This window comes from Oxyura jamaicensis, chromosome 2 (assembly GCF_011077185.1).
Source record: "Oxyura jamaicensis isolate SHBP4307 breed ruddy duck chromosome 2, BPBGC_Ojam_1.0, whole genome shotgun sequence".
In the NCBI taxonomy this organism is placed as follows: domain Eukaryota; kingdom Metazoa; phylum Chordata; class Aves; order Anseriformes; family Anatidae; genus Oxyura; species Oxyura jamaicensis.
This window is the reverse complement of record NC_048894.1, coordinates 145,119,723-145,143,199: the sequence shown is the minus strand read 5'-3', so window position 1 is coordinate 145,143,199 and position 23,477 is coordinate 145,119,723. Positions and strand designations below refer to the sequence as shown.

General features: G+C 39.6%; 1 protein-coding gene across 7 annotated transcripts in view; it reads left to right on the top strand.

Annotated features, from left to right (window-relative positions):
* ENPP2 (ectonucleotide pyrophosphatase/phosphodiesterase 2) overlaps nt 1-23,477 on the top strand; it is a 71,559-nt gene that overhangs the window by 21,959 nt on the left and 26,123 nt on the right. For 5 of the 7 annotated variants that reach the window (XM_035317665.1, XM_035317664.1, XM_035317666.1 and 2 more), the window contains exons 4-12: nt 339-464; nt 2,853-2,913; nt 4,092-4,189; nt 5,202-5,281; nt 6,435-6,554; nt 15,498-15,553; nt 17,711-17,776; nt 18,450-18,522; nt 23,143-23,298. In XM_035317665.1, coding sequence (XP_035173556.1) covers nt 339-464; nt 2,853-2,913; nt 4,092-4,189; nt 5,202-5,281; nt 6,435-6,554; nt 15,498-15,553; nt 17,711-17,776; nt 18,450-18,522; nt 23,143-23,298 — 836 coding nt within the window. The remainder of the gene's footprint in view (nt 1-338; nt 465-2,852; nt 2,914-4,091; nt 4,190-5,201; nt 5,282-6,434; nt 6,555-15,497; nt 15,554-17,710; nt 17,777-18,449; nt 18,523-23,142; nt 23,299-23,477) is intronic. The other 2 variants (XM_035317671.1, XM_035317672.1) reach the window with 1 other exon arrangement.

Sequence of the window (23,477 nt, the reverse complement as noted above, 5' to 3'; positions counted from 1 at the left end):
ATCTGTGCCCCATTTATCTTTCAAGAGCCTTTCTTGATTTTTCCATTCCACATCTTTTTTTTTTTTTGCATTCAGGTTGTACAAAGCCTGGAGTACAACACCCAAGGGTAGCAGAAGCACTTGTGTGTGGGTGGAGGAGCCGTCCTGCACCTGCAGGACACAAGGGTCCTTTTTGTTTCTGGTTGACATGCTTACTTCAGAGGTCTTGAAATCACTGAAATGGGGCTATAAATTTAACACTGTACTCGTTGAGGTTGGATGTAATCTCTATGGCTTGAGTGAGTGCTTTTTGTTTTGATTATAATCTCTCATTCTTGCTTACTTCGTGAATATTTTAGCTCGGGGCTGGGAATGTACAAAAGATCGCTGTGGAGAAACCAGGAATGAAGACAATGCTTGTCACTGCTCTGAAGACTGCTTAAGTAGAGGAGATTGTTGTACTAACTACCAAGTCATTTGCAAAGGTACGTCTTTGGTCATTCTGCCTCTTATCTTTCCAAATCTGATAGAAGCCAGCCCTGTGGGTAAAGAATTTTCTTCTAAAGAAGGAACCCTCTCCTTGTTTTGTTCTGATTTTGGGGAGGAGGAGGAACAGGGAGTTACATTTGTAATTTTGCCTACAGGAAAGCTGTGGAGGGACTCTATCAAGGTGTGCAGTGATAGGATGAGGAGTAGTGGTTTTAAATTAAAGACATTAGATTTAGATATAAGGAATAAATTCTTTACTCTGAGGATGGTGAGGCATTGGACCAGGTTGCTCAGAGAAGTTGTGGAAGACCCATCCCTGGAATTGTTCAAGACCAGGTTGGATGGGGCTTTGGGCAGCCTGGTCTAGTGGGAGGTGTCCCTGCCCATGGCAGGGAGGATGAAATTAGATGATATTTAAGGTCCTTTCCAACCATTCTATGACTCTATGATTTATTTTGTACACTAGTGGAGGTGAATGCTTCTCATCTGTTGACAGTAGAAAGAGGTTGTCTTTGCCTGTAGAGATACTGATAGAAAAAGAATAGGCAAAGGTAGAAAAGAGTTTAAAACACAGAAGTATTTGGGTGCATTTGTCTGCATCACAGGGAAAGCCAGGGATATCTGATGGTTTCAGAAGGAATTTAACATTCCTAGATATGTTATCTCTGTCTCTAAAACTTCTCCTACCCCTACTACAAAAGCTCCTGCTCAAACTACTTGGGCCAACACCTGTAGGCTTTGATTCTTGTGGGACAGGGTTGCAAGAATACAAGAGTTATAATTTTCAGATTGGTGGCATGGACTCCAGGTGACCACATCACCTCTAGGCACACAATATCTCCAATATAGCCTGCTCTGGATGGTGGATTGATGAGCTGAGAAGGCTTGATTTTTCACCCTGTACCCTGATGCTTTGGAGCATGTCCTGCCTTGCATAATGTGTCACCCATTCTGAGCAGGTCTTCTGGTTCTTGGTAATTAGCCTTGTATCTCAACTAGTTCTTTGTCTTTTAATGGTTTACTTTAATGGTGGAGAGTTTAAGGTTTGACATTTTTCTTCCACATCCTTTTGGCCAACTGCATAGCTCAAACTCATAATAGTCCAGGTCCATACACTGAAAATGGGATTTTCTTCTTTACTTGAGTCTTGCTGTTGGGAATCGAGGTGAAATAATGAGTCTTCCAGCAAGGCCCTGGAGATTACATTCTTCCCAATGAGACCCAAGGCTGAGATTGCTTAAATACTGGTATGGTTCTCAGTTTCTGCCTTTTTTTTTTTTTTTTTTTCAACTCCCTCTTACAAGGGTCAAGACAGAGGAATTTGCGTCTCCTGCTTTAATGCACATAATCTTTGTTTAATTGGTTAATAACAAATGATCTCAATGACCCTGGCATCCTGACAGGAATAAGCGTTATGTGAGAACAGTGTTTCCTCTTTATTCGTGCTTGTGCCTATCTGAGGATAGTGTGTTATTTATTTATTTATTTTTCTTGGAAATTGTCCCTCCACCTCCTGTCATGGTCAATTGGAATTGCTGCAGGACACGCTTCCTGCAGATCTTTTCTATGGTGCTTTTTGTTTTGTTCTTTTAATTGAGCTGCAATTTCCTTAATAGTGCCAGGTTCAGGAAGTGAACCTCATTAGCTAATAATTTGTTTTTCAATTGACCTGTGAAAATGCAAGTCATGAGCCAGTCTATAGTCAGCACTCAGTAGCTAAAACCCTAAGAAAAGAGTTGTTTACATAAAATAATTTTAACTAAGCTAGCTCTGAAAGAGCATTATTGCTTTTTTTTTAGCTGTGCCTGAGTCTTACCTGATCCATGAGCTCTGTAAACCAGCTGGAAACCATTTAGGGCTGTTTTTCTTCCACAGAATGTGTTTTGTTTTGTGTCTTTAGCCAGCTGAAGCAGTTCACAGAGACATCAGAGCTGATGGGAAGGAGGGTATGAATTCACAGCCTGAAGCAGCACTACCCCCTCCCCCCCCTTTTTTTTTGACAGATTAAAAATTGTAATTAAAAAAATAACAAAAGAAAACATGACCACTCTGCCTAAAGCTTTTACCACTGTTTCCCTCAGGCAAAAGGAGACTTTTAACTCCAGTCTTAAGATGTGATTCTAGCAGTGATAGTTTGGATATTGTTATTGAGTAGAATAAATTCTGTGATATAACCAGATAATTTGTTCGGCTTTGTGGAAGATACCTGGTCATTATTTGGTCATCATTAGCAAGAGCTAGACTTTATTTTATTTATTTTTTAATTTTCTCTGAAACCTGTAGCTATGTCCACATATATAAATATACATATATTACATTTTTATATATATTTTTTATATTTATATATGTATATATATTAAACTCTGATTTTACTTTTCTGGTAGGAGAAACCCACTGGGTGGACGATGACTGTGAAGAGATAAAAACTCCTGAATGTCCAGCAGGGTAAGTGCTTTGCTCGCAACACCAAAGCCAAGTGCAGGAAGGCCAGTGGTCCAGCACTCTGAACATCGTTTCTGCACTGGCCCCGTAATGACTTTGCTGAATGGTTATGAGTTGGTCGCTTTTCTGCGCTTCACCATTTGTACAATTGGGCTGATAATATTGCAACTCATTTGTCTTTGAGCTGTTGGATGAGTAGTGGTGTATGAGGGCCTTGCACTCTTGTCATTTGACCTCCTGCTGGAGGGTTGGCCTGTTTCACTTACAAGTGTAGGGAGGATAACCAAACCATCTTGAAGACCATAGAGATCTTTTCCTGATTTCACTAAAATTCAGCCTGAGCCACATATGAACACAGCTCAAGTCATTTTTAAAAACTGAATTTTGTTTTAGTAATACTGTCTTCCTAAGTGAAAAGATTTCAAAATTGCAATGGGGATATGGCCTTGATTTAGAATAACAAGCACAAGAATAGCACTGAAAATGTAAGAACTTCTGAAACCAGTTGGCTCACTGTTATGCTTAAAAGTAATCATCTGCTTAGGCTCTATGTCGGGTTGCAGCTCAGTCTGTGCTACCAGGATAGTTTGGAGGAGATAGGAGCTCCTCCTTCTCCCGGTGACAATTACAGCTTCTTACCCCTGCAGCAGGTGATCCAGGCACACCTGTCCAGAACACATCTCTGCCTGCTTGGGTTCAAATCCAAATATAAGTAGCAAATAGAAGTACAATAAAATAGCATGAGATATCATCATCTTTAGTATATGGCTCACACAAAACTCTACATGTTTGTAAAGAGACAAGACCAGCTGTCATAAACCGTGGTTTTTAATTACAGATTGTGTGATAGGGTGGGTACTCATGCATACTATTTTTTTCCCCTCTTGTCCATCTCTGTAAACATTTGCCTTTTTGGGCTGTATGCTTTTGGCTGCTCAGGGAAAGTGTCTTTTATGTTGGAACTCAGCCCTTTAACTAACTGTGACCACACAACCAAACTCTGGATGTTAGTAAGCATGAAGATTATCAGTTTGTGCTGATCTGTTAAGTAAGCAAAATATTATAGACACACAGCACATGTAGTAACTATACTTGAAGTTTGCTGGAGCCTCAGTGAGCAAGTGGAAATAAAAAATAATTTAGAAATGCTGACTTACATTCATGCTGTTTCTATTTCTCAGCTTTGTTCGTCCTCCTTTGATCATCTTCTCTGTTGATGGTTTCCGTGCATCATATATGAAGAAAGGGAACAAGGTCATGCCCAATATTGAAAAATTGAGTGAGTACATCTGTTTTACTACAATATATGAAAGACAATCTTTCTGCAGTTCAGTTGTTTTGATTGTGTATTGAGCAACAAAAATCAGCATGGTGCTGGCGGGTAGAAGGGCTGTGCCAAATGCAGGGCTCTTCTGATTCAAGGGTCTAATAAAGATTTTTGTGTGTGTGTGTCATCCCCCAAAGCAAAATGGCAGAAGTCCCATTTGGTTTAGATGGTATCACCTGGTGGCTTGAAGCACCCTGACTAAAGCAGCAAGCAACAATCAAAGAGTGGGGAGAGAGTTGCTTTGGGGGTTGCAGATCAGAATCAGTGGTGTTAATTTGGTTTTGTCAGCAAATAAATGATTCTTCAGAATGTGATATGTATCATGCCCTCTTACAGGCTAGTTGGGAGGTACCCACAAAATGTTCCATGTGAGTCACAAATGTTAAAGACATGGGTCCTGGTTTTTGTGGTGTACTGGAGGCACTGTATATTTGAGCTTCTCAGTATAGCATGGTAGTCTGTGTGTGTGCCCATACCCTTGAAAAGCGTGGTGGTTTTTTTGTTTGCGTGTGTGTGTTTGCTGGCTCTTGTATTTGAGTAGCCATCTGTGGAGCTGTGGCCAAAGCCTATTGTGAAACTCCAGCCTTAGTATATTTGTCACTTAAAATTAGCCTGTGATTTCTCAAATAGTTTTACTTAACAGAAAGACACTTCCAATGGCTATGGACACTGAGAGGAGGCTAGCTTAGAAAGGAAAACAGTGCATGGAAATCTAGCTGGTTTTGTAGTGCTGGCTGCATTGTTTCACTTGTTTATCGCAAAGCGCAAAGAGTGTGTGAGTAGATTTATGGCTGTCCTGCAAGAAGACTTGCCAATGTTAAGCAGCAAAATGTTCATTTAAATTGGTTAAAATTTAACCAGTTTCTGCAGCATTTTGAGTTAAAACAAATGATTCCCTGTATTTTTGTTTTTCATGTCTCAGAGCTTCACTTGCTAATGTTTGCATTCCCCATTGATTTTTCAGGATCTTGTGGAACACATTCTCCTTACATGAGGCCTGTCTACCCTACAAAAACCTTCCCCAACTTGTACACCCTTGCTACTGTAAGTCCCTGGGAAGGAGTTTTTGTTGATAAAATGTTGCACTTCATTGGAAATGTGGGTTGTGGGAAACAAGATTTTTTAAAATAAAACTGCTTTGCTGTCTATCCTTTTGTGCCTTCAGTTATGTTAAGTATTTTTTTTCAGCATTTTGAAGTTCTGCGATAAATTGTTTCTCACTATCATGCACAGCATTACAACTTTCCTGCACTTTCTTATGCCTGTTTTTGCAGTTATTTGTACTGCTGTGTAATTACAGGTCATGGTTTCTGAAATTCTACTCAGAATACAACCAGCAGTTGTTCCTTCATTGGAGTAGCTGAAGTCAGTAAGGCTGTCTTAGCAGCCGCCTCAAAACTTACAGCTGCTGAGTGTGTCTGGATGCCGCATTGGCTCTGCAGAAAAAGAGCCATCGCTTCTGTGCTCTTGTGGCACAGCTGGTGGACAGGCTGTCCCCACCCTGGGATGCACACGCTCCTTATGACAGTGCTCCCAAAGCAGCAGCCACGTTTTTTCCCCTTCTTTTTCTCCCTGCAGCCTCTGCACAAATGTTAACTGAAAAGAGAGAAGGGGATGGGAGAGGGTGGAGAAGAAAGGGAGAAGAACAGAAACCTCCTAAATCACCTTTACTGATGGAGAAATTGTGATACAAAGCCTCTGGGTTTATATCACATTTCTGGTGACTTGCTTCGGTTTCTTCTTAGAAATAACTCTTATCTCACAGAGGAAATGTTGGAGATAAAATATTATCAAACGCAAATGCAAAGTGTTACTTTTGCTACCAGAAAATGAATTACTGTTTCCAGAAAGGGAATTCATGAGGAATTCAAGAGGAACTGAAAGTTCAAATCAATTTTTTTTTTTTTGCTTACTTTTGATGACCTCAAACTAACTTTTAACCAGTGTGAAAATACTTTAAAGTATCCAGTACCAGAAAATGTTGTGCCTTTTTTTTCAAGCACAATTCAGTCATCTCCTGCTGTTTTTGTTGCTACAGTCAGTTTTATATGTGTTTACCTTAACATTAAAACCTTTTCTGGTGCACAGTTACAAAGACACCTACTTTTAAAATAATTTAGCAGTATTTTCAGATAGCTATGGGGAACTGGATCTGTGTGCATTAGGGTTTTACTAATTAATCTACTTCTGCACAAAGGGACTCTATCCTGAATCACATGGAATCGTTGGCAATTCGATGTATGACCCAGTGTTTGATGCCAGCTTCAGTCTTCGAGGGCGAGAGAAATTCAATCACAGATGGTGGGGAGGTCAACCAGTAAGTTTCAGATTCCCTCCTCCTCTCTCCTTCCTCCCTCCCCTCCCCCTGTGCTGTGGAACATAGCCAATAATAATAATTAAAAAAATACATCTGTGAACAATTTGTACGTAATCTCCCCATGGCTGGCCCTGTGTCGATCAATTTAATGTAACATTTTGAGTTGGCTTTTGCTTTTCAGAATAATAAAGCCATTGAGATTATGGAAGGGTGCTTGTGTTGATAAGTATAAATTAGATGTGGCTAGGAAAAACCCTCACTTTAGGCAGTAGTTTAACACGAATTACTATATTTTCATCAGCGTGGCATAATGTTTCCTTTTCATTATGGGTTTCTCAGGTTTTCGTCCTAGTAATGTTCTTGTGGCAGTTTTAGTATTAATGTTCTGTCAGAGCAGCATGACACAACTTCATAATTATTATTTGTTAAGTCCACAAGTGAACGCTGTTGCCTGACTTGCTGCAGAGGTCACAGAAGTTTGTGAATTAATTTCTGCCTTGAACACAGCAATGGTGGCTGAATGGGGCTCTCTCTTAGGTTAGTGTTGCAATTGGTTTTCTCCAGCTCTGAATCCTTATTTTGGGCAAGGAAATAGCCTCTTTCTAAGGTTTCAAAGAAAGGGTCCCTTTGCTTCTGCTGGGCATTCCCCTTTTAGTAGTGCATGCTGTGGTGTCTTGCTTTAAACTGCCACCAAAAATGGGTTTACGTTAATTTAGTAAGTTTTAGTTGCAAGCAGCCAAAGTGCATGAACTTATTACTGCACCGATTGCTTGGGGGACTGCAGTTTAAAAACTTCCTGACCATTTAATCCAGAAAAAGAGTGGGGTACTGGGGGTAGAAATTGGAAGGAGATTGGGAACACCATAATGTGTTATTGATGTTCACTCTAGTGATCAGTGTCATCCCCCAAATCACTAAGACATTGATATCCCGGGCGACTAAAGGAAGCTACTCAGATGGTTTTAGGCTTAGCAAGCATGTGTTATTTGTCTGCATGTGGTTTTAGTCCACAGCAAATGCAAGACAAGACAATTTAGAGCTGCAGGCAGATGTGTGACAGGCAGATGTCTCTGGTTGAAGCTGAGCCAGAATGAGGTATTTGTGCTCTTGTTAAATTAGTCAGCAGTAACAGAGCATGGTTGCTCCCTCACAAAGCTATGACCTGGGTTAGCTTTTAGCATGGGTTGTGCGGGGAGGAGAGGGTGAGAAACGTACCTGGCTGTTATCTTCCTAGATGTGAGCAAAGAAGCAGGATCAAAACTGGGAGCAGTAAAAGGGGGACAGGAGGTAGCCTCTTCTCCATCGTAGCTACATCCAGTAGCATGCCTAATGGCAGCCACACCACCCTTGCTTCAGTCAGACATTGAGCTCATAGACAGTATTGTGGCTCGACAGCTGCTTTACAACGTGATAAGCAGCTGCAATTTAATTGTGCATTGCAAATTTAATTGCGTGCCTTACCTTGGCCAAATTTAGGTGGGAATTACTGGGAAACTAACTTCTGGGGACTGTGCAAATGTCTCTATCTATGAACTGCCATATTTTAAAATTTCAATACAAGTCTATGTATATTGCATCAACTGTGGTGTTGAGTGGGGGGTATTGGGTAATTCCGTCTCCCACCCATTAGAAACACCTCTGCTGTTGCAGAGAATAACAGTCACTCTGGATTGTAAACAAGGGTCATGAAAAATGTCAGCTGAGAAGATCTTGAGGAAGTTACAAAACTGCGGATGACCATAAGCTGGGAAAAAAAAAAATCTCAGAGGATAGGGGGGAGTGTTGCATACACAAGTAAGGATGATAAAATAAAACAGCTGATCCAAAGAAGTGTTAGAATGCAGAAACACAGGAATCATGTAATGAGCTGGAAATATTCTTGGAGAATTGGAAACACATGCATAGAAGAAAGACTATAACTGAATCGCTACACACTTAATATGAGCAGAACCTGTAAGTTAGGCAAACCAGATAGACTGGCCATAGTGCCTGGGTAAGAAGACAGGTGATCTGTTGCAGAAACATTATGACATAAATGATCCCATCTCTGACACGGAGGAAATGCAAGTTTTGTGTATCTTTATTAGCAAAATGAAGAAAGTGTGAAGACAAGCTACTAAAATTCAGAGGGCATAGATTTTGATGGAAAAAAATTCTCTCATCTATGTAGTTAAGATACGGTCCCTTTCTAAATCCGTTTTATAATTTTATCTAAATATCACATTGATAAAACTGCCAAAAATAGCTGGTTAATCCAAGACAAGACAGTAAAATTAAGGGGGACAGAGGGGAGTCTTTTCTGCATATCACAGATTTTTATTCCTTTTAGGTCTTGGGTCACAAACTTGAGTACTCAACTTCAGAGAGGCACTTTATTTGCACAGAACTGGGAAACTGGGAATTATTATCCAAAACTACTTATTCTCCCCAGAAAGGCAGAAAAAAATTCCAGGGTCCCCAGCTTCATGTTATAGATAAAACAGCCTTAAAGACGATGTCATTGAAAGTTGATCATTCCTGAAATACTTTCTTGCTCCTGAAAATTGACCTACTATGTGTAGCTTTGTTAAAATGTGTGGCATGTGTTGTTGTTGCCTTTTTTTTTTTTTTTTTTTTCTAGCTGTTCTTATAGTGAGTGTTTTTGTTGGGAATCAACCAAATTAACATGTGATTTCATGGGGTTTGGCAGATGAGTAGCTGAATGTTTCCACACAAGGAATTATGAGAAATTAATTTTAAGAGCATTAGGAAAAGGAGGAGAAGGAGAAGGTAGCTTTGGAAGTGTTTTGAGATCCTCTAACTGATGGTGAGGCTTTCTGAAACCTGTCTTTCTTATTTAGTACTAAACCTTGATTTACTGCACAAGCTTAAAAACACCTTCTTCTTAACTCAAAAGTGTTTGAGAGGAAACAGCCGCATAACTACTCTTTGTTGAATTGCTACAGCATCTCACAGAAATGGTGAGCATCAGGGCCCATGCTCTCAAGGCAGAAACAAACTTCACTGCTCGTTTTTCATGACACTGCGACTTTCATCCAAGTAACTTCAACCACTGAAGTCAAGTGCTTAAATTAAGCCCCCAGCTGCCTTTGGCTTCTGTTTAGCAGTAGTTTTCCATGTCTTTATTTGATGTAGCAAGCTTAAGCTTACGCTACAGGTGATACTTTGCTTTTCTTAATGATCTTTCATGATCTTTTGGCTTCCCAAAGATCAGAAGATGACAGGTATAAAACCATATTTTTATGAAGACTGTAGTTCATGAGGACAGAGTCCCCTTGAGAAGGCTGCCCAGCTCTTACTTGAGTTTGTGTCCAAAGATCACAGAATTGTAGGGGTTGGAAGGGACCTCAAGAGATCATCGGGTCCAACCCCCCTGCCAAAGCAGGTTCCCTAGAGGAGATGAGCCTCTTTTCAGAAATCCACAGTCCTCTAAGATTCTGTCTAATTATTGTGGAAGTCATGACTCCACCTTCTACCTTGTTGGCAGGCAAAGTGGAAATGGTGCAGGAGTGTAACATTTGGCTCCATCATGCCAAATTAATTCTGTATGCCTACACCAATCTTGTACATGTTTGTTGGGAAACAATGTAATGACCCCTCCCCAACTCTAGCTAAGCATGGAAGGGATTTCCCATTCATGTATTGTCTCCTCTCAGCCACAGTGGGTGTCCGTGCAACTTCAGCTCCCAACATGAATTTCCTTCCCTGGCCAGCAAGCATGTTTGCACAATTGTCCCCGAGGGCCAGCCCTCAGAGCTGTCCCTCCCGTTGGCCCTGACCTGAGGTGTGCTGCTGCCAGTTCTTTGGTGATGCAACAAGTACTGGGCAGCCTTTGCAAAGTTAGGGGCACTTATTTATTCTTGGAAGATTAAAAGTAGGGAGATGTTGCACTTTTTGTGCAGGTTTTCAAAGGCAGTTGCACAGCTATCTTGAATAATTTTCTTTGTATTATTTGTGTGAACATGCGTCTAGCAATCAAAAAAAGGGAGAACCTGGGACTTGCATGTTGCATATGACACAGCCAACTGAAGTATTGCTTACCCTTTGTATGTTTTTGGCTATAAATAAAGGAGAAGAATTGTAGTCTTTCAACAAGGAAGATAGCAATTTAGCTTACTGGAGATGTTTGGTATACATCTAGATAATCATGTATATTACATCTTGGGACATTTATCATGTGAATCTATGGTTCCATAATTTAAGAGGTCTTTCTGTGTTGAAAAACTTACGTATCCTCTAACTCCTTGACACAATATGAAAACAGATCAGTTAGTCTTTATTTTTATTTTTATTAATATTGTCCTCTACTCTGCTTGAATAATTTAATTCAGAAACATGGTCTTTGTATAGCTTGCAATACTATGAAGTCATATCCCGTATGAAAACCTGGGGTGCCCATCAGATATAGTTAAACTGCTGACTATAAAATTCTAACACATTAACAGTTAAAACCAAGGTATTTACATACAGCAAATAAATTACATAAGCTCACAAATGGTACTGACCTTACAATGCCTAACACGGCAAACTTTATGATAAGTGACCTGAACAGATGTGACCAGACACAGAGTATATATAACATTACATTTACATGCTCAGCACTGGAACATCTAGGATTAATTAACTTTAGTACTGTGGCTCTAATCAACAGAGAGGAAATGAAACAATAAAAGCTATTCCATTCTTAATTTTGATTGTTCTGGATGGAAAATGTTGAGAGGACATCAGCTAAATTTTTCTTTTCTATCCTATAGAAATTGACAGTATAGACTTCATGTTAGCCTGGGAGGAGCATGACTTGCATTCTGTCTTGAAAGTTAGTGAATTTAATTTAATGACACTGAGAGATGTTCTTTGGTGATGAGGTTCATTGCTAATGGTTTAAAATCATTAAGGTTGGAAAAGACCTCCAAAATCATCTGGTCCAACCATCCCCCTACCACCAATGTCACCACTAAACCACATCCCCAAGCACCATGTCCAACCTTTCCTTGAACACCCCCAGGGACGGTGACTCCACCACCTCCCTGGGCAACCCATCCCAATGCCTGACTGCTCTTTCTGAGAAGAAATGTCTCCTCATTTCCAGCCTGAACCTCCCCTGGTGCAACTTGAGGCCATTCCCTCTAGTCCTATCGCTAATTATCTTCAAGAAGAGGCTGCCTCCAGCTCTCCACACCTTCCTTTCAGGTGTAGAGAGCAATAAGGTTTGCCCCACTTTTCTGCTGGAGTAAATATCCTATAGCTGAGGGTAGGAAGTAAATGTGTGTGCTCCCATCAGCTGCTGCAGCTGACAGTCTGTTGTTTAATTTTAGCTAACTAGCAAAGGGGCTGGCTATAGAGGTAGGGACTGCTATCACTATGTTCACCAGTGATAACTGTCACAGCTCTAAAACACACTAAAACTTTGCTTTAAAGCTTGGGTAATGTGGATGGAAACTCTTCTACCTGGATGACTGCTGCTGCTTCTCTAATTGCTATGAGGTCTCGGCAAATATTTTGTTATGGTGTAGTGGCTTTAGGTGTGATGTTGAAACATACTGAGTTTTATTACATCGCTTTTAAATAAACCAAAAGCTTTTATTTATTTATTTATTTATTGTTAAAAAATGGGGGGAAGTGTCCAGTAGTATATATTGCAACCTTGGGTTGAACCAGACTGCCTAGCGATGGAATCGATTCAGACTCACTTCTCAGATGTTGCGTCAGATACGGGCTTATTTGACTTGTTGGTCTTGGACTTTAACGGATCACTGTCTTAGCTGTTGAGCTTATTTTAAGTGCAGCAGACACCTTTCCTCATCCAAATAGTTAATGCCAATGTAAATTGCCGCATTCCCGAGGTGAAATACTTGGGAGTAGGGAGGGTGCACTTTTTCCCTGTCTATAGCCTGTCTGGGTGCCTTTGGAAGGGACAGTGCTGCTCTCCCTTTACTGCTTACCTAGGAGTGCACAACTAGGGGAGATTTCTGCTCAGATCACCTGGGAAAGATCGTCAGACCCTGCAGCCTGATATAGGAGAAGCTCTTCAAGGACTGTGGTAATATCACCACTTTTTCTGCCCTTTTGAAAACTGGTTTAAAACCTAGCAGTATTCACTCTGCAGGCTTGTCTGTCCTGCTATACCAAACCTGGGTGAGAGTTAAGAGAAGACTTTGCTTCTCTTTACTTCTTTGGTAAGAGCTTTGCAGAAGCTTTCTGGAATCAGAGTCCTGCAAGAGTCCCTTGGTAAAGCCCTGTGTGTCTTCAGCCCCTGTGTGCAAGTGGGCAGTGGATGGCTGCTTGCACTGCTCCTTGGTCTAGATGATGTTCATGCTGTTTTCATGTGGCACACATGAAGCATGCTGTGTATGCTCCACTGGAATAAAAAGTAGCTATCGACTTCTTGCAGGCAAGCAGGGCATCTTGGCAATGTACACTGGGCCTAATTATTCATCTGTCAAGATGACTACTGTTCTACTCACTTGGCCAGAGAATGAGTGTTTTATGGCACATGTTTAAAATCACTGTCTAAAACAGACAGCGCTGTGGTTGATTTTAGCATGCTAATAGTCAGGAGCAGCACGGGACAGCTTCAGCTGCTGAGGGTGGGACCTGGCAGGTCTCATTTAGTCAACAAGAGGCAGACAGGACCACCTGGGCCTGTGCAGTCCAAAGCACTAAAAAGCCAAAGTAGAGTTAACAGATGGTAAATCTAAATACTGAATTCCCTGGACTTAGTTTGTTGGTACCTTCCCAAAGATATCTGCAAAATTATTTAAACTTTGCAGAACACAAACACTTTCAAAGAAAAATAAATCCACTGCAGCTCTGGAGGGACAATGGTTTTCCAAGTACAGCAAGACCAAAGAGCATAACAGCAGTGGAGCTGACACTCCTACTAAATTTATATTTGACCTCTCTTCTCTGCCATGGCAAGGGTTCTGCTCTAGGAATAAATCTACAGTGCAATGGAAAACGTATTTGCTTTAAACGTTGGCTCTTTTTCACATGGGAAGCCCAAGAACCACTAATGAATATGGAGTAGCTCCTGTCTTAGACACAGGATCTGGGCTGAGGTTATATACTCTTTGTGACAGAGATGACACAAATGAGCTTGTGGATGTGTCCTTGCATTACGGTCACACCTCTGACTACAGCATATGGCTTCCAGCTTGAAGGCACTTTTGCTCATCTCTCTTCACGTTCACCCACATTTTTATGTCCCATCCTGTCAGTGCTGGTCTGTCAGCATTTGAAAACAATCTTCCTGTTGTTCAACAACTCAAAACCAAATTCCAACATAATTTCAGACCCATGGTCATTCTGCTCTGGATATTGCTGTGTTTATTTATTAAACAACCATTTCTATAGAGTTACCATGGTTGTATTCTTCCCTGAAAAAGAGGATATGTTACCAAAAAGTTAGAATGTAATGAAAACACATTGTTCTGTAGCTGTGATTTTAAATTAACTGGATAGTGGATTGAGTCCAGTAAGATTTGGAAGAGTAAAAGATGCAGAGATAAGTTAAGAGGTGTATCCAAGGCACTAGAAAGGAACAGATGATCAATTTTCCATTAATTATGAGCATAACAATACCCATATTTAGTTGCAATTAACTATAGCCTCAGTGCAGAAATGATCTTTCATTAGACTCCACAAATTTATTTCAATTAAGACTAATACATGAATAATTTAGGCATGACATTTGGATAATGCGTGCCCAGATGACAGTTTATAAGTGCCTGCTTGAGCAAGGTAGAGTGCCCTTGAATGTACTTTTGAAGAGTTGATTTAAAATAAATGAAAGAATTTGCAATTATTGAGGAAGGGAACTATGCTTTGGCTTAAATGGTCATGAAATGTATAAATTATAGTATGCATAAATAACAACATGGGAAAACAATTTTCTAGTTGTATGTGCAATGTTGGCCTTTAAGTCATTGCCACTTTTGAAATAGGTTTTACAATAATTTGGTTATTTCCTTGCAAAAGAAATTTGGTCCTGGCAGGCTACAAATGAAATGTCAGGAAGGTCCATAATTAGATATTCTCATTCCCTTGCCTTCTATAGGTATACATAGGAGAAAAAAAAAAAAGAAAAAAAAAAAAGAAAAAAAAAAAAAGAGAGAGGGTGGTGAGGATAACCAGAGGTATGGTGTGGCTTTCATTAAAGAAAGATCAAACAAATGAATGCTATTCTTGCTTGAAAAAGAATAGATGGGGATTGTAAGTGGGGTTTAGATGAAAATGATGAATGTTTTATGGAACAGGGAAGAGAAAGAATTAAGGAATGGGAATAGTACTGTAACCCCTGTGAGATTGGCAGGTTTAAACCAAACAAAAGAAAAATATACTCACTTGTTGTGATTACACTCTAGAACTTGCTGCTACAAACCGTTTTATAGCCATAAAAATAGATGGATTAAAAAAAAAAAAAAAAGTATTTAAAAAGCTCATGGAGATTGTTTCTGTCATTTCCACATTGTGTGAGCTCAAAAAGTCCTTAAACTCCTATGGAGGAAGATATATAGGGAAAGAGGGATCTTTATATAGAGGATCTTTATATAGACCCTGATGAGTTTTGAGCTGTGTTCTTTCTTAACAGTATCCTCCAAAACTTGAACACCAAAGGGCTCAGGTGAGATGTGGTCCACTTCACGAAAATGAAATGGGGGTAGGGTGCTTAAGAAATTTCTGGCTATATATCTTAATTTTCTGCATTAAAAGTATCAAAGATTTAGGGGTGAAACTGTCTAGAATGCAGCAGCTGATCCACTGCTACAGAATTTGCATAGGTTTGTCACTCCATGTGTTTGAATTAGGGATGGAGGCTGGAGCCTGCAATTTTTATTTCTAGGCTCGGGGTAGAAGAATGTGCCTTGAAAACATTTTATTTTCATTTCAGAGAGTCATTAAAGATTTGAACATATTCTAATCCTCTTATATTTTCCTCATTAGATTTGGATTACTGCAGCCAAGCAAGGGGTGAAAGCTGGCACATTCTTCTGGTCTGTGTAAGTGCTCTCTATTTTCTGGAGATTTCTAACTAATAAATCAGAATTAATTCAATGCAAATGTTTATTAATTGTTTTCCTTCCTCGAAGCATTTGGTAGCTGCCCAGTTGGAGACTGTACCTGTAAGCCTCCCTTGTTTCATTTGTGCAAACTTTCTGATAACTAAATCTAATGCTATGGTTTGCTACTTTAAGTTTATACACAGATTTTTAGCAGTTTTTTGAACAAAAGTGTCACAGGCAAAAATTTATTTCCTTCATTTGACTGTGTGTTATTTTGCCTTTTAGTATTGCTTTCAAAGTCTTCTAGACTTCTGAGTATTTGTGGAAGACTCTCTTATTGTCCTCATGTCATTTGACATCAACAGCCTAATTGACTCACTCATTTTACAATTCAGCCTGGCCTTTTCAATAAGATATCCAGTTCCCATTTCTTAAGAGACATCCTTGAGGATCTTTGCTATTTATTCTGCTGTTTAATGTTTCTGAATTAGTTTCCCTTGTCCCAGCTAAGATATATCTTCATAACTAAAAATGAACATTTTTATCAGTTCTTAGGAATTCATGTGGATCAATCTCCATATTTTATTTTAGTGACAGGATTCCAGAAGTGAAGAAAATGAGCAAACTGTCAAGATTACAAGTACTGATAGGGTTTATTATTATTTTTAATTCCATTAGGAGTAATGCTCTTTGCTGCTCTAAATATCATAGAACATATGGAGGGAATAATAAAATTTACCATGTACAATGCTTATATTTAAGCTTGCAAGACAGTTACCTGAAAGAGCTTCAGTCTGGTGCTCTACAAAATGCAGAAATTCTTGCAACTCCTAAGCACTTATAACTACAGAATCAGGATAAACACCTGGGCTGATGCACGCTTGGGGATATAAAACATTAGGGAAGGTAACAAAGGTTATGTCATATGTGTCAATAATAAGAGAGTGATTCAGCCACTCGATGTATGAATGAAATATATCCTTCTTAAAACTGTATTATTTAATTTGGGGCATGGAATGTTTTGAAGGAAAGTTTTCAGATAAACGTTTTAAGGAAAACAGTGTTTAAAAACATCTTAGTCTCAAATTCATTGAAATAATGGATTATTTTTTTCAATTTGTGCAACTAATAAGTTTCAAAACTGGGCAATACCTAACATTATTATTCTGCCTTATGATATTGCCTAGTTTGTATAGCTGTTTTACAACTGAAAGCTTTCTGTGTAGCTGGGGACTGATGACCACTGTTGCTGTATAAGGCATTAGGAAGTAACTTGTTTCAATATGGCTGTTGGTGTCTATATTTCTCTGTAAAACATGCTAACCGAAAATAATGAATTTGATTCAGCATAGTGAATCTAAGATGGTTGTAAGTGATTCCTGTCTTGGGACTGTGCAATTGATTTAAAGGAATCTGGACCAACAAATGCTATCGTATTATAATAATTGCATGGTCACTGATTTGCAGAGCTTTCTTAAGATGAGGTATTTTGAAATGTAACAGCTGTTTATAAGTTTAGTCATTCTCATAGCATGAATTTGTCCTTAGCAGCCAAGTTAAAAGTCTCGGGATACAAGCAGTGAAATGGGATGAATCTGTTCTGAAGAGTGAGAAGTTGTAAAAGTTGTGTGAGTCACTGTGCTGATTGCCTGATATTTCAGATGGCTCTGGTTTGATTTGCACCAACTTAATCCTAAATTTGGTTATTATTAAGTCAGTGGGAACTTTTCCAATGTCTTCAAGACTACCATTTAGTCTTGTACTGATGTCAGCAATTTCATGGTTTTTACTCATGCCAGCTACCCAATGGCAGCACCATTGTGCATAAAAGCAGTTCACCCGGGTTAAAGCTACCATAATGGTGTGTATTCACTGTTACTTAGAGTGCTTAGATTTTCTGCCTTGGGTTCTGGCTTCAGTTATGAACTTTTAATCCTCTTTCTTTTGGAGTTTGTGGACATCCAGGAGACCTGAAGTGATTGTTTGCAAAGTAAGAATCAGTACCAAACAGGACAAAAGAAGATACAACATACTAAAAGGAAATGACATGGTTATGATTGATTTTAATCACGTTAGAACCAGTTCTTAGCAAGGCTTTTTTGATGCTTTTTTGTATTCTATGATAACAAGGCATTTTTACATTTTGTGGTCTAGTGTCATCCCCCACGAGCGCAGAATATTAACAATACTGCAGTGGCTGACCCTTCCAGATAATGAAAGGTAATTCAACCTGTTGTTGGATAACTGCTCTTCTAAAAGTAGCTGGAAGAGCAAGGGGAAATTTTGTTTTGTTTAACTTTATCATTGAGTTAAGGGTTTGTTTTTTGTTGTTGCTTTTGCTTTTTGTTTGTTTTTATTGTTTTGATCCCAGCTTTTAATCATCACTGTTTTCAATAAACATATGATATGAATTTCTTTGCTATCTTGAAGCATTTAGTTTCATGGATTAACTTGGATTGTTTTTATCCTACTGAGTCTAATATGTTGTAACAACCTTATTATAGGCAATGGCAGTTGCAGTACTGGACCCTGAGGACTGGGAAAACTTTAAGATTTTAATTATGACTATTTTTTCATACGCAAGTTTGCACACGCTGCTGGCTGCAAAGCTCAGGCAAGCTGCTGTTGTGATCCCTCTTACAAGAGGGAGAAAGAGTGTGTGTCCTCAGATGGTACCCCGGGTGCCTCCCTGCATGTGTTCTGGGATTTAATAAAGTAGTAGAACAACTAATTGCTTAATCATACCATGGAAACATATGACTGAGAAACAGTTCTTTTTTCCATAAAGCCAGCTCTCCTTGCAAGGTCGGCTTGATTTGACTTGACCTGGCAGGTCTGGGGCTTTTTGTTGTTGAAGGAAAGCTGTCCTGAACAAGGCTTTTCTTTCTTTCAGGCCTTATGTTTATGCTTTCTACTCTGAGCAACCAGATGCTGCTGGCCACAGATACGGTCCTTTCAACTCGGAGGTTAGTACAGATTTTCTTCTGTAGAAAAAGCACACGTATTGAACGCATTTTTGGAATAATTGCCGCTGCTCAGGAGTAATATTTTTAGCAAGCTTTTTCACTCATTTCTGCAGTATGCATCCCTTCTGCCAGAGAAAGCAAAGTTATTGTTTAAGGACTTATCCTGTGAGGTTCAGTTCTCAGAAGGAACGGCACATGCCTTTCAGTAGTCTGTCTCTGTGTGATACGAAAATGCACATGGAAAGATCTCTATGGCAAAGACGAGCATAGAACTGGGTTCAACAGCAGAATTTAGCGTTCCTCCTACAATTTATCCTTCTTAAAAGTAATAAAACTATAATGCAGAAAATATTGAGGAAAAATGCAGAGAAGAGAGAATTTTCTTTAAAGCTGACAGCTTGCAGTAGCCAAAATAATAATTCCAGTCTGTCATGAGCTGTAAAAAGCTGCTATTTCCAGTTTCATATAGACCCTAGAGGGGTTCAGAAAGTTTTGCCAATACTGTTCCCTCAGGGCTGGACTGCTGAGTTTGGAAAAAGTTTTGAAGCACCGTAAGGTATTTTAATGAAAAGTGATGTGTAAAACACTACAGTATTTTAACCCCTTGTTTGGTGCTTTGGGTAGCTGACTAGGACTAATGAGTCCCTGCCAACATGGTCTGGGCTACAAGAACTCAGACTATGCAGTTGTCTGGGATTTGTGGGGAGGGAGAGTAAGTTCTGCACCCAAATATCTTATTGCTTCAGGTGGTTGGGGGCTGACCATCTGGCAAAGCTCCCCTAGTCTCAGTGAAAACATATGCCTGTAGATCACAGTCACAAGGCTTCAAGAGATTTCATACGTGTTTTTTAAAGGGTAAACAAATATTTGCAAACCTTTGAAAACTGAGGAGTGTATCAGTTACCTACCCTTTGGAAGGCAATACAAATCTCCCTGAGCAGCCACATGCCCAGCAGTTTCTTACTTGTTTGCTGTGCATCTGATAGCTTCCTCTACTGGAGAAGAGAGTAAAGAGAAGCAGCAGTAAGCCTTTTTAATACATTGAGTTATGTGGGCTGCTCAAACAAGTTTACAGTGATTATGGATTTGCTGTGGGGTAGCATCCCTGCCCAAGCATTATGAGCCATGGTCCCAGAGCAGTGGGTGTGAGGAAATATTCCAAACCAGCATTGAAACGGTGTACTGGGCAGGAAGAAGAAATCCCTTTTCTGGATATCTGATGGTTAAAATCTACCAACACTCCTGCTAAATTGACAGGCATTGATATGTTTTCATGTTGTCATTTGGCTCAGAACAGGAGAGGTGTCTGACTGGGTTGAGCAAGATATGGGCAATGGGAGCTGTCTGGTTTGGATGCAGTTCCAGTATACATCACTCAGTGATGCTTTATAGTTCCTCTTTTTGAAGTATTACAAGTATATGTGACTTATGACTGACAACTGCAATTTTATTTATCTGTAAACAGCCACTTCTTCTGAACAGAGCTGTGGGGCTCGTTCCATGGACTTAAAGGAGAATATGAAGAAGATGACATTGAGTTTGTTCTTTAAGTTCTAGCATTTAACAAACTAGGTTAGCACTCGATGCCAAGTAATCTAGTTTCATGAAAAAATGTTATAAAAGCAAAAACCCACAGAGGTTTTTATTGTTTGGGGGTTCTTCTAGATCATTATCTGAAGGCTGACATCTAATTCAAGGCACAGCTTAGATCCTTAATAAGTGTGAATTAATAGCTTGTGAAAGTTTTACAAATAAATTGATTTATGTCATTTGTGTTAAACATAAGAAGAGCATGAAACTGATTTTTAGCAAATTGAGAACAGACTATTTAGCAGATGAGCATGTATGGGCTTACAGTTCAAACAGTTGCCATAACTTTGTGAGTGGAAATTTAAGTAAATGAATACAGCTGTGTAAGTATACAGATGCTGAGATTTGTGAAGGGCCTGGTTTCAGGACAGAGAAACTAGGAAGTATTTTATATTGTTGGTTTTGACACTTTGTTTTCAATTTTTAGGAGCTTTGAAATTTACATAAATCAGATAGGAAGGAGTCCTCAAAGGGATACTGAGAGCATGACCTCCCCATGATTTTTTTTTGTATACAGCTGGCAGCAGTTAGACAGTTGGAGTAGTCCTGACCACTTCATTTTTCTTCATGCAAAGGCAGATCGGTCAAAAAATAATGTTTGAAAAGAAGCTTGTAACAACTATCTGCTATATTTTATTTATTTATTTATTTACTTATTGTTTTGAAGAGTGAATATTTAATGATGATCATTTCTTGCTGCATTTAGTAGACTGAGGAGTAGTTTCACACGTTGGAATCCTCCAAATCAGACAAATGTCCGTTAGAGTAAAGTGGGTGTTTACTAGAGGTTCTCATACCAAATGTTCTAAATGTACTTGAAATGTGTAATTTTAAAGGTCTAATGGCATCTGTGGCCGATAATCTTCAGCTTCCAGACTCCAGCTGATGGCACTTAAAGCTTCACAGGATGTGCACAACAGCCTATGTACAGAGTTAAAAGCTGGGATTAACGGGAATTGCCACAAGATTTATGGGCAAATTGCCAGCATTCTCGATATAAATGGAATACAGATTATGGCCAGTGTCCACTATGCCAATTTTGCATAGTGTGCTACATTATGAATTTCATTGTAAATGGAATTGGTTGTCTAGTTAGGGTGGTGTTATTTTATTTATTTACTGTGGGACACAAATGAACTTCTTAAGAAGTACAATAGTGGGTTCCACTGTATTTCCAGGATTAGTTATGGGAGTTATCAAATATATGCTTGCTCTTGATTTACTTCTGCAATTTTTTTTTCTTTCCCTCTGTGCTTTTGCAGTTGATCTCTGTTAGGTTGGTCCATCCGGGTCAAGAAGCAGAGCTTTGGCTGGCTAGTTACCCTTGTAATGTTACAGTTCCCCTCTGTAAGCGGGGAGGGATTTGTTTCCCTCCTCCATAACTCATTTCTGACTCTTTTCAAGCAAGACTAAGATTTGGCTGGTTAATAAGAACTTGGCTTTTTTTTTTTTTTTTCTATTTTTTTTTTCTCCTAGCTAACTTTTGTTTTTGAAAATAAAACACTCTAGAAATATACTACCGTAAGAGCTCTAAAACAGATTGAAATCTGGCATTGCTAAGCCGTTCCTGCTGCTCCTCTAACATGCTGTCTTGAGACGGCCATTTTCAATGTTCAGACCTGGGTTTCCTGCGCTCGCGTGTTTCTGGCATTGTGAAGCTCTGTCTGAGCTGATTCAGAGACAGTAAAACAAGAATCCTTCCTTTTCCTGCTGCTCCTCTCATCAGGACTGCACAAAGCTTGAAGCGTTTTAAAAACAGAAAACTCTGGTGCTGCTTTATTAAAATGCCTTTCTGGAGAGAGACGAATGAGACTGGACTAGAATCTCCTTTCCAGCTGCTTGCCTTGGAAGCAATGAAACAGCATGGCAGATGGTAACATCCCCTTCCTTCCCTTCCCTGTTGACATTGCTCTGTAACTGAACAACTGTGAGAAGCTGCCTAAAAACATAGAAGTAAAATATCATCATAAATCACCGACTCATCTCAAGCCCACTCAGCGTGCTCCGTTATACGCAGCATACCGTAGTAAATATCTCCTGGTAGGCATCATCTGTCACTGCCTCGCCTGCAATCCTTAGCAGTGCCAAGAGCCTGTGACTCATGTAAAGTCAGTGAGAGTGGTACAGGTGGTACAGTCTAAAGTGAGTTGATTAATGGGATAGCAAGTTTTACAGTTGTGTCTTAAAAGGGTTTCCCCTCCTGTAAGTCTATTCAGTTATTTATGCATTTATGAGCAATTACCCATGTGAGATGTTGTACTGAAAGTGCTAGGAAAAATTCTCAAAGTTGCCCACAAAGTTGCTAATAAGACAGGTAGCAGTGCAGCTTTCAGATGCTCTGCCACTAATAAATATGCCCTGCCTAGCTGATTTGAAGGATGCAAGCTCCATGCTGAGCCTCATCTTTGTAGCTTTGTCCTGCAGATCTGCAGTCCCCAAACACTGGCTAGTGGGGCTCTGGTGATTTCAGTGGGGTGCATGGCCTGGCACACAATGGTGGCACCTGCTGATACCTAGTGTCACTGATTCAGCCAAAAAGTGTGTGTTGGAAACCTTGCAGAAAGCCATTAGGTCTGGACAGGCAGTAGTATTCATACCTGAACCATCAACGAAGTGAGATGTTGCATGTCAGCCTGCCCTCTGCCCCAGGCAATTGCTAAATTTTATGCAATTAATTTTACTTACATTTAATTTACTTAAATTTTGATATTATTAATGGATTAACAGTTGATCAATTAAAAAAATACCCATAACTATATATTTCCAAGACCAGAAGCCCCACCTATTTTCTGAAACACCAATTTAATTTGCTTTTATGCTGTTTGCTCTTGTAACTGCTGTTCTGCTTTCAGTACAATTTGGTAGATTCCTCCCTAGAGAGAGACAGATACTAAATTGTTCAAATGCCCAAATTTTTGAAAAGGTCTCTATTTATGCTTCAGGATTAGCTTGCAGAGGTAGTTTTACTATCTAATATGAGTTGAGACAGGCTTTTTTTCTGAGTCCAGACATCTCTCCCTGTCAGTACAGGAGAGTAGTTATGGCTCCCCTCTTACTACGCCTAAGAGACCTAAGAGAAAGCTTCCTCCTAAGAGGAGACAGGAAAGACCAGTTGCAGCTCCAAAGACAAGAAGAAGGAAGGTACATAGAGTGGATCAATATTCTGCGGAAGCTCGTCGGAAGAAAGTAAGTTTACATGTGTTCCAAAATTTTATGATGGAAGTGCTACTTTTTAGGCACTTCTCTAGCTTTACTTTTTTCAACTTGAAAATTCACTCCATGTTTGAGGTTGGGACTTTGCAGACAAAACTTCTATAAATGTACTGATGGACACAAAGGAGAGCAGCCAAAGCAGACCAAGTCTT